The sequence below is a fragment of the Coregonus clupeaformis genome, chromosome 12 (genome assembly GCF_020615455.1).
Source record: "Coregonus clupeaformis isolate EN_2021a chromosome 12, ASM2061545v1, whole genome shotgun sequence".
Classification (NCBI taxonomy): domain Eukaryota; kingdom Metazoa; phylum Chordata; class Actinopteri; order Salmoniformes; family Salmonidae; genus Coregonus; species Coregonus clupeaformis.
In genome coordinates, this window is record NC_059203.1 from 39,699,557 (window position 1) to 39,714,157 (window position 14,601).

At 42.9% G+C, this 14,601-nt stretch overlaps 1 protein-coding gene across 3 annotated transcripts in view; it reads right to left on the reverse strand.

The window, feature by feature from the left end:
* The window catches only part of LOC121577633 (AMP deaminase 2), a 53,065-nt gene extending 39,487 nt beyond the window's left edge, over window positions 1-13,578 (reverse strand). The window contains exon 1 of one of the 3 annotated variants that reach the window (XM_041891384.2): window positions 13,079-13,578. In XM_041891384.2, coding sequence (XP_041747318.2) covers window positions 13,079-13,088 — 10 coding nt within the window. In that variant the 5' untranslated portion in view covers window positions 13,089-13,578. Of the gene's footprint in view, window positions 1-2,357; window positions 2,559-13,078 lie in introns of those variants that run through there. The other 2 variants (XM_041891382.2, XM_041891383.2) reach the window with 2 other exon arrangements.
* Window positions 13,579-14,601: the final 1,023 nt, after the last annotated feature.

The window sequence follows — 14,601 nt, forward strand, 5'->3', positions numbered from 1 at the left end:
CCCACAGCATGATGCTGCCACCCCCGTGCTTCACGGTTGGGATGGTGTTCTTCGGCTTGCAAGCCCCCCCCACCCCCCCTTTTTCCTCCAAACATAACGATGGTCATTATGGCCAAACAGTTCTATTTTTGTTTCATCAGACCAGAGGACATTTCTCAAAAAAGTACGATCTTTGTCCCCATGTGCAGTTGCAAACCGTAGTCTGGATTTAATATGGTGGTTTTGGAGCAGTGGCTTCTTCCTTGCTGAGCGGCCTTTCAGGTTATGTCGATATAGGACTCGTTATACTGTGGATATAGATAGTTTTGTACCTGCATCTTCACAAGGTCCTTTGCTGTTGTTCTGGGATTGATTTGCACTTTTCGCACCAAAGTACGTTCATCTCTAGGAGACAGAATGCGTCTCCTTCCTGAGCGGTATGACGGCTGCGTGGTCCCATGGTATTTATACTTGCGTACTATTGTTTGTACAGATGAACGTGGCGTTTGGGAATTGCTCCCAAGGATGAACCAGACTTGTGGAGGTCTACAAAACATTTTTTTGAGGTCTTGGCTGATTTCTTTTGATTTTCCCATGATGTCAAGCAAAGAGGCACTGAGTTTGAAGGTATGCCTTGAAATACATCCACAGGTACACCTCCAATTGACTCAAATGATGTCAATTAGCCTATCAGAAGCTTCTAAAGCCATGACATCATTTTCTGGAATTTTCCAAGCTGTTTAAAGGCACAGTCAACTTAGTGTATGTAAACTTCTGACCCACTGGAATTGTGATACAGTGAATTATAAGTGAAATAATCTGTCTGTAAACAATTGTTGAAAAATGTACTTGTATCATGCACTAAGTAGATGTCCTAACCGACTTGCCAAAACTATAGTTTGTTAACAAGAAATTTGTGGAGTGGTTGAAAAACAAGTTAATGACTTCAACCTAAGTGTATGTAAACTTCCGACTTCAACTGTATATTTATATTATGCATTTTATTTGTTGTGTTGTTTCCTGATTGGACCCCAGGAAGAGTAGCCACTGCCTCGGCAGCAGCTAATTGGGGATCCTAATAAAATACTAAAATTACTAACTTAAGGGCCCCTCGGCCTCCAGCTATAAATACAAGGTTTGTAGTAGTCCATGAAAAAGGAACCACTCTCAATGGCCTCTTACTCTCCCAAAGTGACTGGACATATTTGTCTTTTGAGTGAACACATGGCAGCAGAGACAAACCGACTCCTGTGTGTGTGACATAGCATGGCTTGGCCAAACAGCCATAGGGGCCATTGCCATGGTGAGGGCTGTGATGATAGGAGATAAAGGGCCCCTATCACTGTGCCCTGTCCAAGCCCACTGGGGGAGATATGGAGGGGCTGGAAGAAGTGCTGTCCCACTCCCAGCCAGGCTGTCTTCTGATAAACCCTCCTGGCCACACAGAGAGAGGTGGAGGGAGATGAGGGGCCCCCGGCTTGGAAGGCACCATCTTGTAATCTCAATAGCCGCACCATGCCGCACCATGCCGATGTTTTACAGATCATACAAAACTTTGTTTGGATCCTTGAAGCAAATAATGTTGATAAAGAATCTGCTTAGCTACATCAGGCACTCTTGTGATTGAGTCAGTTGTACATGAGTTAATAGATACATGTTTTAACCTATGCAAAAACGGACACTAACGATAGTGTCCATAAGAGTACATTCTTGAATTTAAAAAAAGGACTGTGTGCAAGGAGGGCCTTTAGGTTTAAACACTGCTTTGAACTTCTCTCCTTCAAAGCCTCTCCCACACTAGAGGCAAGCCTCATCAGCATGCCAACCAAGTCACTACTCCTACACTGAGTTGCTACAGTGGGTATTACTGAGAGATTCAGTGCATTAATGCTAAAGCAATGATAAAAACATCACACTTTTAATCAATCTGTCAGGCGATTCAGCTGCTGCTGTTGGTGAATTAACAACCTTGTTTAGGCTATTAGAAACAATCAAGCAAGCATATTCCATGATTACCCATGCATTTACCAAGCATGTATGTTTTCAAATAAGTACAGTACTTTGTCCTCTTCACAGTCAGTGTAATACAGTACAAGTCAAAGTGCTTGCAAAACTCCCATTAGAGCATAGGCCTAATCAACAAACTAATCCCCCCAAAAATGGAGTATCAGAGAAAGAACATTTAAGATATCCACTTCTGTTTTTCTTTATCTCTTTCCCTTTCTGCTGCTATAACATTGAGTGCCTTCACACTACTACACTAGCATCTGTGTCCATTCGACTCCAGATGCGCATGCCCCCCCCCCCTCCCCTGTTTAACCCCCGCTTTCCCTTACTCCTCTCTCTGGGAACCCCTGCACCCACACCCCTCCACTCACCAGGGCTGGTGGTGCTCTGCAGACTACCCCTCTTGCGCAGTGGGGATTTGGGCTTGAGCTTCCCTTGGCCCTCGCTGGAGGAGGAGGATGACATCTTGCTGCCTGTGCTCCTGTGACAGCTTGAGCAGAGTGAGACAGAGCTGCAGAACAGCCGGCAGAGGCAGAGAGGAGCAGCTATGACGCTAGCCATAGGGGCCATTGCCATGGTGAGGGCTGTGATGATAGGAGATAAAGGGCCCCTATCACTGTGCCCTGTCCAAGCCCACTGGGGGAGATATGGAGGGGCTTGAAGAAGTGCTGTCCCACTCCCAGCCAGGCTGTTTTCCCCCTGCCCCGCTTGGCCCCATCCTCCTCGGTTGCCCCAGCAACCGTAGAACGAGCTGACGAGAGCCAATGCAGAGAAAGACAACGGTGGAGGAGAGCATTGCAGTTTAGAGTCTCCAGTGCAGTGAGTGTGACAGGCAGTAGGCCCTGAGAGAGAGACACGAGTACACCACAGCAGACATGGTACAGCACAGCAGCACCAACGAGAGCACCAGAAAGTTTTTTCAGTCTTATAAAAATAAAAATGTATGACAAATATTGTCGATCGGTTGTTAAATTCGTCTGTAAGCCAAATGAGAGAATTTAAGGTAGTGTGGGAGAACCCAGCACAGATTGCTTTATAAGCAGACTAGTGGGCTCACAAGCTCCTTTCCTGGAAAATCTCTCTGGGGAGAGAAGGCAGGCAGGCAGCCCAGCCATGGCAGGGGGGTGGATGAAATTCTGCATGCCTGACATTATGGATAATAAATACCCTATGACGACGCAGCAAAAGCCAGATACCTTTCCCAGGCAGGCAGGCCCACTAAGCACTCCATGACATGCTCCAAACTTCCTGCCATGTCAACACACTGTCATATAGTGCCAAATCACCCTACTGCCCCATGCCCTGCAAGAAACTGAGCCGTGCAAGCAATGAGAGAAGTGTAAACTCATTCCAGTGCCAGAGAAACAATTATGATAATTGTTAATTGTTTTCATGTCATGTGGTATACAGAGAATGTTAACAACATGTCCACATCAGAAAATCATGTCTACATCAAGCAATGTTGTAACCAAATAACTATTAGCAACAAGACAGGAATTCACACAGATAAATCAACAGAGTTTCTCTCTCTTAGTCCATACAAGAACATCCTTTACACAGAACGGTAGGTTATCAAGACTGCACTGTGATTCAAGAAATATGTATGAATGTCTGTGGTGTGGGGACAATTAGTTGAAATGGCTGGAAAAGAGGTAGAGGCACACAGGGGAATACAATGTAAAGTCCACCATCTAGTGGTAAGAAGACATAACTACATTAAAGGACAAAACATTATTTAGTGAAAATCTCTGAAGTACAGTACAGCAGTCGTGTTCACCGGCTTTGTTCCAAGGTTTACCTATGATAGAAATGTTGACTTGACACGCAATTCTTGACACCTAAACGAATGCACAAAACTGATCAGATTTCTGGAAATATATGTGACAATCAATAATACAGTCACTTGTCAATAGAACTGTACAAAAAACCATCTTATTAAACATTCAGACTGTGTGGCAACTGCCGAAACAGTAAAAAGGGTGGTTTCAGTGAAGGAAAAAACAACTACAGCAGGCTGTGTGCAATATTCCAATAAATCTGACTCCGTTTTTAGAAATGGACTGACTTCTACCCTTCTCCCTCCCTGAGATGCAGCTACACAGCTAGAAACAGAGGCCTACATTTTTCCCAGGAAAAAAACATACATTACCCAAAAGCCCCAAGTCTATGACAGGCAACCAAGACAAATTATGCCAATACTATCGTACAGTCCTTACCCCGAGAATGGGAGGATTGTTGTTGGGAATTCCTCACGTTCTTATTCCTTCCTCTGTTCATTTCTTTCAGGTTCTGCTGGTCAAGCTGGACAAGAACTGTTACTTGCTTTGCTCTCAGGAACAGGGCGCCATTAAAAGAGTGATTACTGGGGTAGCGGTAAGGGAGGTGGATCAACTGAAGTCAAAGATTCCCGGTCTCTGTGACGCCCGCCGTTTGGTGCGACTCAGACCCAGTGGCGAGCATGGTGAAACAGAAGAGTCACTGTCTGTCCTTTTGAGTTTTGATGCTGAGTCTTTACCTGACAAAGTAATGCTAGGATATTTCAGTTATCCCGTACAAGCTTTTGTGCCAAACCCACTACGGTGTTTCAGATGCCAAGCTTATGGTCATGTTGCCATGACCCGTGTAGCTCAGTTGGTAGAGCATGGCGCTTGCAACGCCAGGGTTGTGGGTTCGATTCCCACGGGGGACCAGTATGGGGAATATAATGTATGCACTCACTAACTGTAAGTCGCTCTGGATAAGAGCGTCTGCTAAATGACTAAAATGTAAAAAAATAAAACATTTGCAGCAGTGTGTAGGAGGGAGATTCCTAGATGTGAGAAGTGTAGGAGGGCATGAGACAAAGGAATGTGTCGTATCGGTGAAAGAAGTGGGATGTGTTGCTGGGGATCAGAAGTAGTGGTCACAATACCAACATTTTACTAACGATACAATACCAGGCAAAGTATCATGATACTGAGTAGTATCGTAATACCACGGGAAAAAAATCCTGATTGGCCTAGCGTCCTGTTCGCCCGGCCCCCCAGACACTTGTTCCCGTTTTCTAAATGTTATGCGCATGTGCTACACAAAACTGTCACTGATATTCACACTTCTACTCAATACAACACATATAGCATTTAAGTTCACACTGTATAATGTAATACTGCATAGAATGGTTAATTTGCAAAGGCCTCTCTCTCTCTCTCTCTCTCTCTCTCTCTCTCTCTCTCTCTCTCTCTCTCTCTCTCTCTCTCTCTCTCTCTCTCTCTCTCTCTCTCTCTCTCTCAACTTTAAAAACGTTAGGCACCAAACAGAACGTAAGGAGCACCAGAAATAGATATATTTTTGATAGTCTAGGCTTACATTAGGCCTATATTAATCCTACCTTTGAAGCACATCTCATGAGTAGCAGACCCTTTTCCTAACTGGACAACGTTGTTTGTTATCAAAACAATAATTAGCGGCCCGGGATTAGTTTAAAACGGCCCGCGACATGGTTTGGGAAATTATATCAAATGCGTGCGAAATCGTGCAGGAAGGGTAGCTCTAGTAATAGGAGTCATAATTATTTTTACAGTTTGAGCTAGAGACAAGCCATTTTCTTTGCTGTAAAGCTGCAAGCATGAATATCGCCAAGCTGTTTTTCCTCTCTGCCACTGCTGCATGACAGTGAACTTGCAAAGCCTATCAGACTGGCCTGTGTGTGGAGCGATTTCAGTGTAAATAATTTTGAATTTGTATTAGGATATTGAATTTGAATGTAAAAAAATTTGTAATGTACTAATTGAATCATTTAATTCATAAATTGAACTTGGATTTCATGATTTGAAAGTGAATTGAATGAATATTGCATTCAGTTTTAATATTCAAATTAAATATTGATATATTCAGTTTCAATATGGTAGATATTGTATTCATTGTCTGTGTATCAAGTTTACAAACTATTATTTCAAGTTTATCAAAGTTTCATATAACTTATCAGATTCAAAACCAGAGACAACACCCTGGTACTTTGCCAGCAAGGATAGGTAGAAGAGAACAGATAGAATCAAACCATCACTGTGGTTAACAGAAGCTCCTGGCGGTTTCTGAAGCCAATGTGGCATGTTTAATTTATTTTTTTCCTATGAATTTGGCTTTAGCGTTTGAACCGTTTTGCTAAGACTCTCTGGAACATGGACGTGCCTTCTGTTTCCCTCTATGATGATCAGAGGCCGAGTTAGAAGGGAGTGTCCCAAAAACCACAATAAGAATATACAGTAAGTAGTTGAATAGCCCTGACATAGCCCTTCTAAGGATAGCCTTTCAGCTCCCTGTTTAATCTTGCAACTGACTGGGTTCGAACCAGGTCTCCTGCATCTCACAAGACTGTGTTAGCCCACTTAGCTAAAGCCTATAGGGATAAGTTCAGGAAATTCCGACACGCTGCTTGCTATAGGGCGGCAGGTAGCCTAGCAGTTAAGAGCGTTGGGCCAGTAACTGAAAGGTTTCTGGTTCAAATCCCTGAGCCTATTAGGTGTTGATGTGCCCTTGAGCAAGGCACTTAACCCTAATTACTCCTGTATGTCGTTATGGATAAGAGTGTCTGCTAAATTACAAACATGTAAATGCTTAACAAGTACAGTTTCCACCTGATTCGGCTTATACCAAGACTCGAACTCGGGACCTCTGCCTCACAAACACACGTGACCACCCTCCTGAGGGGTTCCAACCCACCGTGCTATTGAAAAAGGCCTTCTTCAACTGTGCAAGGGGCGACACTGAGTGAGTTTCACAGATCCCCATCTGCTAAACTCACTCCACAGCGATCCCAGTGGTTGAACCAGCGCAACTGTAGATCCGAGTCCAGTGGCTCCATTGTAAAGGTGTCAAGCTGCCTGCTTAGCGAGCACTGCTTCCCCCTGATTCAGCTCATACGGAGACTCGAAACTCAGGACTTCTGACTGCCCTCCTGAAGCATTCCAACCCATCGTGCTATTAAAAAAGGCATTATTTAATTGCGCATGGGGTGACACTTCAGGCTGATGAGTGAGATTCACAGATGTCCATCTGCTACACTAATAACTAAGATCCAGCAAAGTTACTCATCAAAAGAGCGTGGTTTGGTGATCCATGCTTATGTGATAAGAACCTTGCCTAAGACCTGAAGACGTTTTAGTTTGTGTTAGACATGTTAGTTTCAAGTCTCCTGCAAGGGTAGTCATTAAGGTTAACATGTGACTTACTACAGTGCATTCAGAAAGTATTCAGACCCCTTGACTTTTTACACATTTTGTTACATTACAGCTTTATTCTAAAATGGATTCAATTGTTTTTTTCCACTCATCAATCTACACACAATAACCCATAATTACAAACCAAAACCAGGTTTTTAGAAATGCTTGCAAAAAAAAAACAATGAAATATCACATTTACATAAGTATTCAGACCCTTTACTCAGTACTTTGTTGAAGCACCTTTGGCAGCGATTAGCCTCGAGTCTTCTTGGGTATGACGCTACTAGCTTGGCACACCTGTATTTGGGGAGTTTCTCCCATTCTTTTCTGTAGATCCTCTCAAGCTCGGTCAGGTTGGATGGGGAGCGTTGCTGCACAGCTATTTTCAGGTCTCTCCAGAGATGTTCGATCGGGTTCAAGTCCGGGCTCTGGCTGGGCCACTCAAGGACATTCAGAGACTTGTCCCAAAGCCACTCCTGCGTTGTTTTGGCTGTGTGCTTAGGGTCGTTGTCCTGTTGGAAGGTGAACCTTTGCACCATTCTGAGGTCCTGAGCAGGTTTTCATCAAGGATCTCTCTGTACGTTGCCCCTTTCATCTTTCCCTCGATCCTGACTAGTCTCCCAGTCCCTGCCGCTGAAAAACATCCCCACAGCATGATGCTGCCACCACGCTTCACTGTAGGGATGGTGCCAGGTTTCCTCCAGACATGACGGTTGGCATTAAGGCCAAAGAGTTCAATCTTGGTTTCATCAGACCAGAGAATCTTGTTTCTCATGGTCTGAGAGTCTATAAATGCCTTTTGGCAAACGCCAAGCGGGCTGTCATGTGCCTTTTACTGAGGAGTGGCTTCCGTCTGGCCACTCTACCATAAAGGCCTGATTGGTGGAGTGCTGCAGAGATGGTTGTCCTTCTGGAAGGTTCTCCCATCTCCACAGAGGAACATCGGGTTCTTGGTCACCTCACTGACCAAGGCCCCTCTCCCCCGATTGCTCAGTTTGGCCGGGACGCCAGCTCTAGGAAGAGTCTTGGTGGTTCCAAACTTCTTCCATTTAAGAATGATTTTGGTACCCTTCCCCAGATCTGTGCCTCGACACAATCCTGTCTTGGAGCTCTACAGACAATTCCTTCGACCTCATGGCTAGGTTTGTGCTCTGACATGCACTGTCAACTGTGTGACCTTATACAGACAGGTGTGTGCCTTTCCAAATCATGTCCAATCAATTGAATTTACCACAGGTGGACTCCAATCAAGTTGTAGAAACATCTCAAGGATGATCAATGGAAACAGGATGCACCTGAGCTCAAGTCTCATAGCAAAGGTTCTGAATACTTATGTAAATAAGGTATTTCAATTTTGTATTTTTAATACATTTGCAAAAATGTCTAAAAACCTGTTTTCGCTTTGTCATTATTATTATTATTATAATTTTTTTTTTTTTACCTTTATTTAACCAGGTAAGCCAGTTGAGAACAAGTTCTCATTTACAACTGCGACCTGGCCAAGATAAAGCAAAGCAGTGCGATAAAACAACAACAACACAGAGTTACATATGGGGTAAAACAAAACATAAAGTCAAAAATACAACAAAAAATATATATACAGTGTGTGCAAATGTAGCAAGTTATGGAGGTAAGGCAATAAATAGGCTATAGTGCAAAATAATTACAATTAGTATTAACACTGGAATGATAGATGTGCAAGAGATTATGTGCAAATAGAGATACTAGGGTGCAAATGAGCAAAATAAATAACAATATGGGGATGAGGTAGTTGGGGTGGGCTAATTTCAGATGGGCTGTGTACAGGTGCAGTGATCGGTAAGGTGCTCTGACAACTGATGTATAAAGTTAGTGAGGGAGATAAGAGTCTCCAGCTTCAGAGATTTTTGCAATTCGTTCCAGTCATTGGCAGCAGAGAACTGGAAGGAATGGCGGCCAAAGGAGGTGTTGGCTTTGGGGATGACCAGTGAGATATAACTGCTGGAGCGCATACTACGGGTGGGTGTTGCTATGGTGACCAATGAGCTAAGATAAGGCGGAGATTTGCCTAGCAGTGATTTATAGATGGTCTGGAGCCAGTGGGTTTGGCGACGAATATGTAGTGAGGACCAGCCAACAAGAGCGTACAGGTCACAGTGGTGGGTAGTATATGGGGCTTTGGTGACAAAACGGATGGCACTGTGATAGACTACATCCAATTTGCTGAGTAGAGTGTTGGAGGCTATTTTGTAAATGACATCGCCGAAGTCAAGGATCGGTAGGATAGTGTCCCAAAACTTTTTGGAGTTAGTGCTACAGGATGCAAATTTCTGTTTGAAAAAGTTAGCCTTTGCTTTCCTAACTGCTTGTGTATATTGGTTCCTAACTTCCCTGAAAAGTTGCATATCGCAGGGGCTATTTGATGCTAATGCAGTACGCCACAGGATGTTTTTGTGCTGGTCAAGGGCAGTCAAGTCTGAGGAGAACCAGGGGCTATATCTGTTCTTAGTTCTGTCTTTTTTGAATGGGGCATGTTTATTTAAGATTGAGAGGAAATTACTTTTAAAGAACAACCAGGCATCCTCTACTGACGGAATGAGATCTATATCCATCCAGGATACCTGGGCCAGGTCAATTAGGAAGGCCTGCTCGCTAAAGTGTTTTAGGGAGCGTTTGACAGTGATGAGGGGTGGTCGTTTGACCGTGGACCCGTTACGGACGCAGGCAATAAGGCAGTGATCGCTGAGATCCTGGTTGAAGACAGCGGAGGTGTATTTAGAGGGTAAGTTAGTCAGGATGATATCTATGAGGGTACCCATGTTTACGGATTTAGGGTTGTACCTGGTAGGTTCGTTGATAATTTGTGTGAGATTGAGGGCATCTAGTTTGGATTGTAGGATGGCCGGGGTGTTAAGCATATCCCAATTTAGGTCACCAAGCAGTACGAACTCTGAGGATAAATGGGGGGCAATCAATTCACATATGGTGTCCAGGGCACAGCTGGGGGCTGAGGGGGTATGGGGTATTGTGTGCGGATTGCTGAGATTTTTATTTTTAATTAATCAATTTTAGAATAAGGCTGTAACGTAACAAAATGTGGAAAAAGTCCAGGGATCTCAATACATTCCGAAGGCACTGTAGGTCAAGACTGTTAAGCTAAAGCCTAGGCATTGGTCCTGTGTCTTGGATGGGTCTCTTCAACCATGCTCTTTTGATGAGTAACCTTGCTGGACTTATCCCTATGGGCTTTAGCTAAGTGGGCTAACACAGTCTTGGGACATGCAGGTGACCTGGTTCGAACCCAGTCAGTTACAAGAGCAAGATTAAACAGGGAGCTGAAAGGCTATCCTTAGAAGGGCTATGACATGGCTATTCAACTGTATTCTTATGGGGGCCAAATTGTGGTTTTTGTGACACTCCCTTCTAGTGCGGCCTGTGATCATCATAGAGCAAAACAGAAGGCACGTCCATGTTCCAAAGAGTCTTAGCTTTCAGGAATGGGGTCATAATAGTTTATAGCCAAAACGGTTAGAATGCTAAAGCCAAATTCATAGGAAGAAAATAAATTAAACATGCCACATTGGCTTCAGAAAGTACCAGAAGCTTCCATTTACCACAGAAAGCATTTGATTCTATCTGCTCTCCTCTACCTTTCCTGGCAAAGTACCAGGATGTTGTCTCTGGTTTTGAATCTGAATTTAGAGAACTGAATTTTAAAACTTAATCTGAATGCATCTGAGAAGTTGAATATATGAAACTTTGATACTTTAAATTAGTGTTTGTAAACTTGATACACAGACAATGAATGCAATATCTACCATATTGAAACTGAATACATAAATATTGCATTTGAATATTCAAATTTTATTTGAAAACTGAATGCAATATTCTCTCAATTCAGTTTCAAATCATGAAATACAAGTTACATTTATGAATTCAATGATTCAATTTGTGCATTACAAATGCAAAAATATAAAATTCAATATCCTAATACAAATTCAGAATTATGGAATTCAAATACAATTTATGTTGGCACTGAAATCGCTCAATACACCCTGTGCCTCTTGGATATAGCCTACCAGGGATGAAATGATATACAATGTAGGCTATCAACTTTGCTCGCTCAGCTCCAATGTATCAAATGTACAAATGTTACAACAGAAGACTGATCAGGGTCTGCGTCCCCCCTCGCCACCATGGCTAAATTATATTTTAAAAACTGATGGAGGAATAGATGCACATGAAGAGCGGACGGAGAGAAGCAGGTGAGTGATGGCTGGAAGGGGATCCATCTGGCGGATTACAGCTGCCACACGTGATATGCGCATGAACGTGAAGTGGACATTATTGGACTGGCGCATACAAGACTAGTTGCTGTTGTAAAACATTTTTAAACTGAATTTATAAACAAAACTGACTTTATAAACATTTTATAATAGGTGCCAGTGGGTTCTTTAGAACGGTAGGGCCGAAAAAATTGGTAGAATCATATCAAACGGTACTGTGGTATTCTAAAATGTTGGTATCATAAGTATTATGACGTTTTGGTACCGTGATATTACCGTGGTACCGGTATACAGTGCAAGTGTCCGGTGCGGGAGAGGCAGGTTGAGCTTGCCAGGGTCAGAGTTGTACAGAGGGTGTCGTATGTGTGGGGATCTATTTTCTCATAATTGGATCTGGATGTGATGAATAGCTTAGTGCATTGGTGATTAAACATAGAAGGTTTGTACTGTACTGATATAAATTGTTTCACATAACAAGCTGTGATTCATGTGAGGAACGTTAGGGGGTAGGATGAGATAAGAGCTTGTGTCTCAAAATACTAGACTACACTGCTTCTTTGTGATCTGTGAACCATCCTTGAACGTAGGTACATAGAGTACAGTGGAACGGTGTCTATGGGTGCTGACTCTACAGGTTGTTATGATAACAATTTATGCCTGGCAACAGTGTGCAACAGTGGAGCGCCAAGGGTCTGGGACCAGCCTGTGCGCCAACGGATAGGCTGAGTAAGTCTAAACCACGCTCAGTCTCTACTCTGATTGGCCAGCAGGGAGCGGGAACTATCTCTGTCAGAGTATTTTAAGAAGAACTCATAACAACGGCTTAGTTCTCTGTCTGCCCTGCGTGGTATTTCAGTGAGCCCGTATACGAACCATCATACTTATCATACATACATTTTGCATATAATAAATTTAGCTTGGATTGAATATCTCTTGATTATGTTTTCTCTTATTCCAATACCAGATTTGAATTACGCAATTTCTAACATATGCTATGCCAGTGAAGAAAGTAGAGTAGATGGGTCATGGGTGAGGGATCCTAAGAGGCTCCCGTTGAGTAGTATACTTTTTGCCAGTAGAGTGATTGGCCTACGGAATTAAATGTGCTTCAGTAACTGGGAACTCGGGAAAAAATGAGCTCCAACTGGGAAAAATATATTTCAACGGTCATCCAACTCGGGAACTCGGGCCTCTTTCTAGAGCTCTGACTTTCCGACGTGAAGATCACTAACGTCTCATATTTTCCAGTTGTTTTGAACGTGGCATATTACTAGTGGGAAACTCTTCTATCATCCCTGCGCTCCGACTTCTCCCACATGCTGACCCCTGACGTCACCTACTAAGGAAATGACCTCAACAGCATTTTCAGCAGTTACATTTAACAAAACCTTATTTACAAAAAGCAATCTATTCATGTGGTTTTTGAACACTAATTTGTTTACAGGCATGATAGCTGTACTTTTAGTTTATGGATGAAGCAGCTTGGCCATTAGCCAATCGGCGTTTTTCAATGAGTTCAGAGTATGCATCCAATTTGAATTTACGACGTCACAACTGGTAATTACCACCTTCCCACTTTGTTAAGAATGCAGCATAAAACTGGTTTAGCTGCTCAGTCTGTGTACTTACCGACTGCCATGGTTGAGGCCTGTCTCAGCGCGAACAGATGATACAGACAGTTGCAGTAGCTTGCCTTGCCCTCGCCTAGGAAACAACTGGTAACCTTGCTGTAGCTGATAGTTTATGTTTCTCTCAGACGTCCCGAATACAGCCTTATAACAACTTGTTTTCACTGGCAACTTCTCTAGCAAGCTAATCGTTTTTGTTAGCTCCAACTGACCAGTCAAAACAAAGATCTTTGGAAATATTCGAGAAATGTGAATTTGTCTAACTATGTAGCTATATTGCTATTTGCTTGAGTAAATATATTTTCCCAACCGAATGTATATCTATCTCATCAGCTAAGTTAGCTAAACAATTCGATCATTTCTAAATTGTCGTCTTCGTTTCGTGTGTGACTCATTGACATTACAAACTTTACTGGACTTCAGACCGAGAGGAAGAGGCAAAGCGAGAGGGATAAGTCTTCTCCAACAGGTGGCGCTTTTCGGTTTTTTTTTGCTCATCATAGCGAGGAGTTTTTGTGAAGGAGGTCAATGCGATAGTGTCGAATTTGGTTAACAATAAATGTGATGGCTTTTTTGATACGTTTGGCTTATTTGATCGAAATAAGTTTCGCAATGATTAGGTTGTTATGAATGTACTGATGTAAGTAGGACACGTGACATCCCGGCAAACTATCGGAGTTGTGCCTGGTCGTCACTAGTTACCACAGCCACAAAGTCACACACCCCGCCTATTTCTACAATTTATTTTCTCAAAATGTGGTTTTAAACCTAACCTTGACCACACTGCTAACCTTAGGCCTAACCCTAACCTTAACGTTACATTAACACCATTGATGGATTAGCATTTTTTTTTCACGAATTCTTACGATATAGCCAAGTTTGACTTTGTGGCTGTGGTAACTATTGGAAACGGTTGTGCCTGTTGTTCAAACGCGTATCTGACCTTGTATTGGCTAGAATGGTCCCACCTGATCTAGCCTCCTCCGGATTGCCTTCCATTTTTGAAGACATTTATTTTCATTGAAGAGCGGCCACTAGAGTATCTTGTCAATATAATGGATAATCAGTGCTTCTGTGTTAGTTTTTCTCTCTTTTTTTTCACTAAAGAAAAACTGGAGAACGTTTGAAAGGGGCCCTGTTAATTAGCTGTGCACAGGTCAGAAGTGACATAGGGCAACTGCAATGGAGGCTGCTTAGGGGAGGACAGCTCATAATAATGGCTGGAATGGAGCAAATGGAATGGCATCAAACACATGGAAACCATGTGTTTCGTGTATTTGATAGCATTCCACTTATACCGCTCCAGCCATTACCACAAGCCCCTCCTCCCCAATAAAAGTGCCACCAACCTTCTGTGAAAAATATGAGTGTTTCTGCTGTGGGCGGTGGGCAAGAGAGTGCATGATCCCCAGACAGTATTATAGTAGGCTAGTTATAGAGGTTCAGAATATGCTGGTGTTATGAATGGAGTTGCATGCATAATAGATTGGCCCATAAAATAACCATATTTTCTATCGTCTGTCA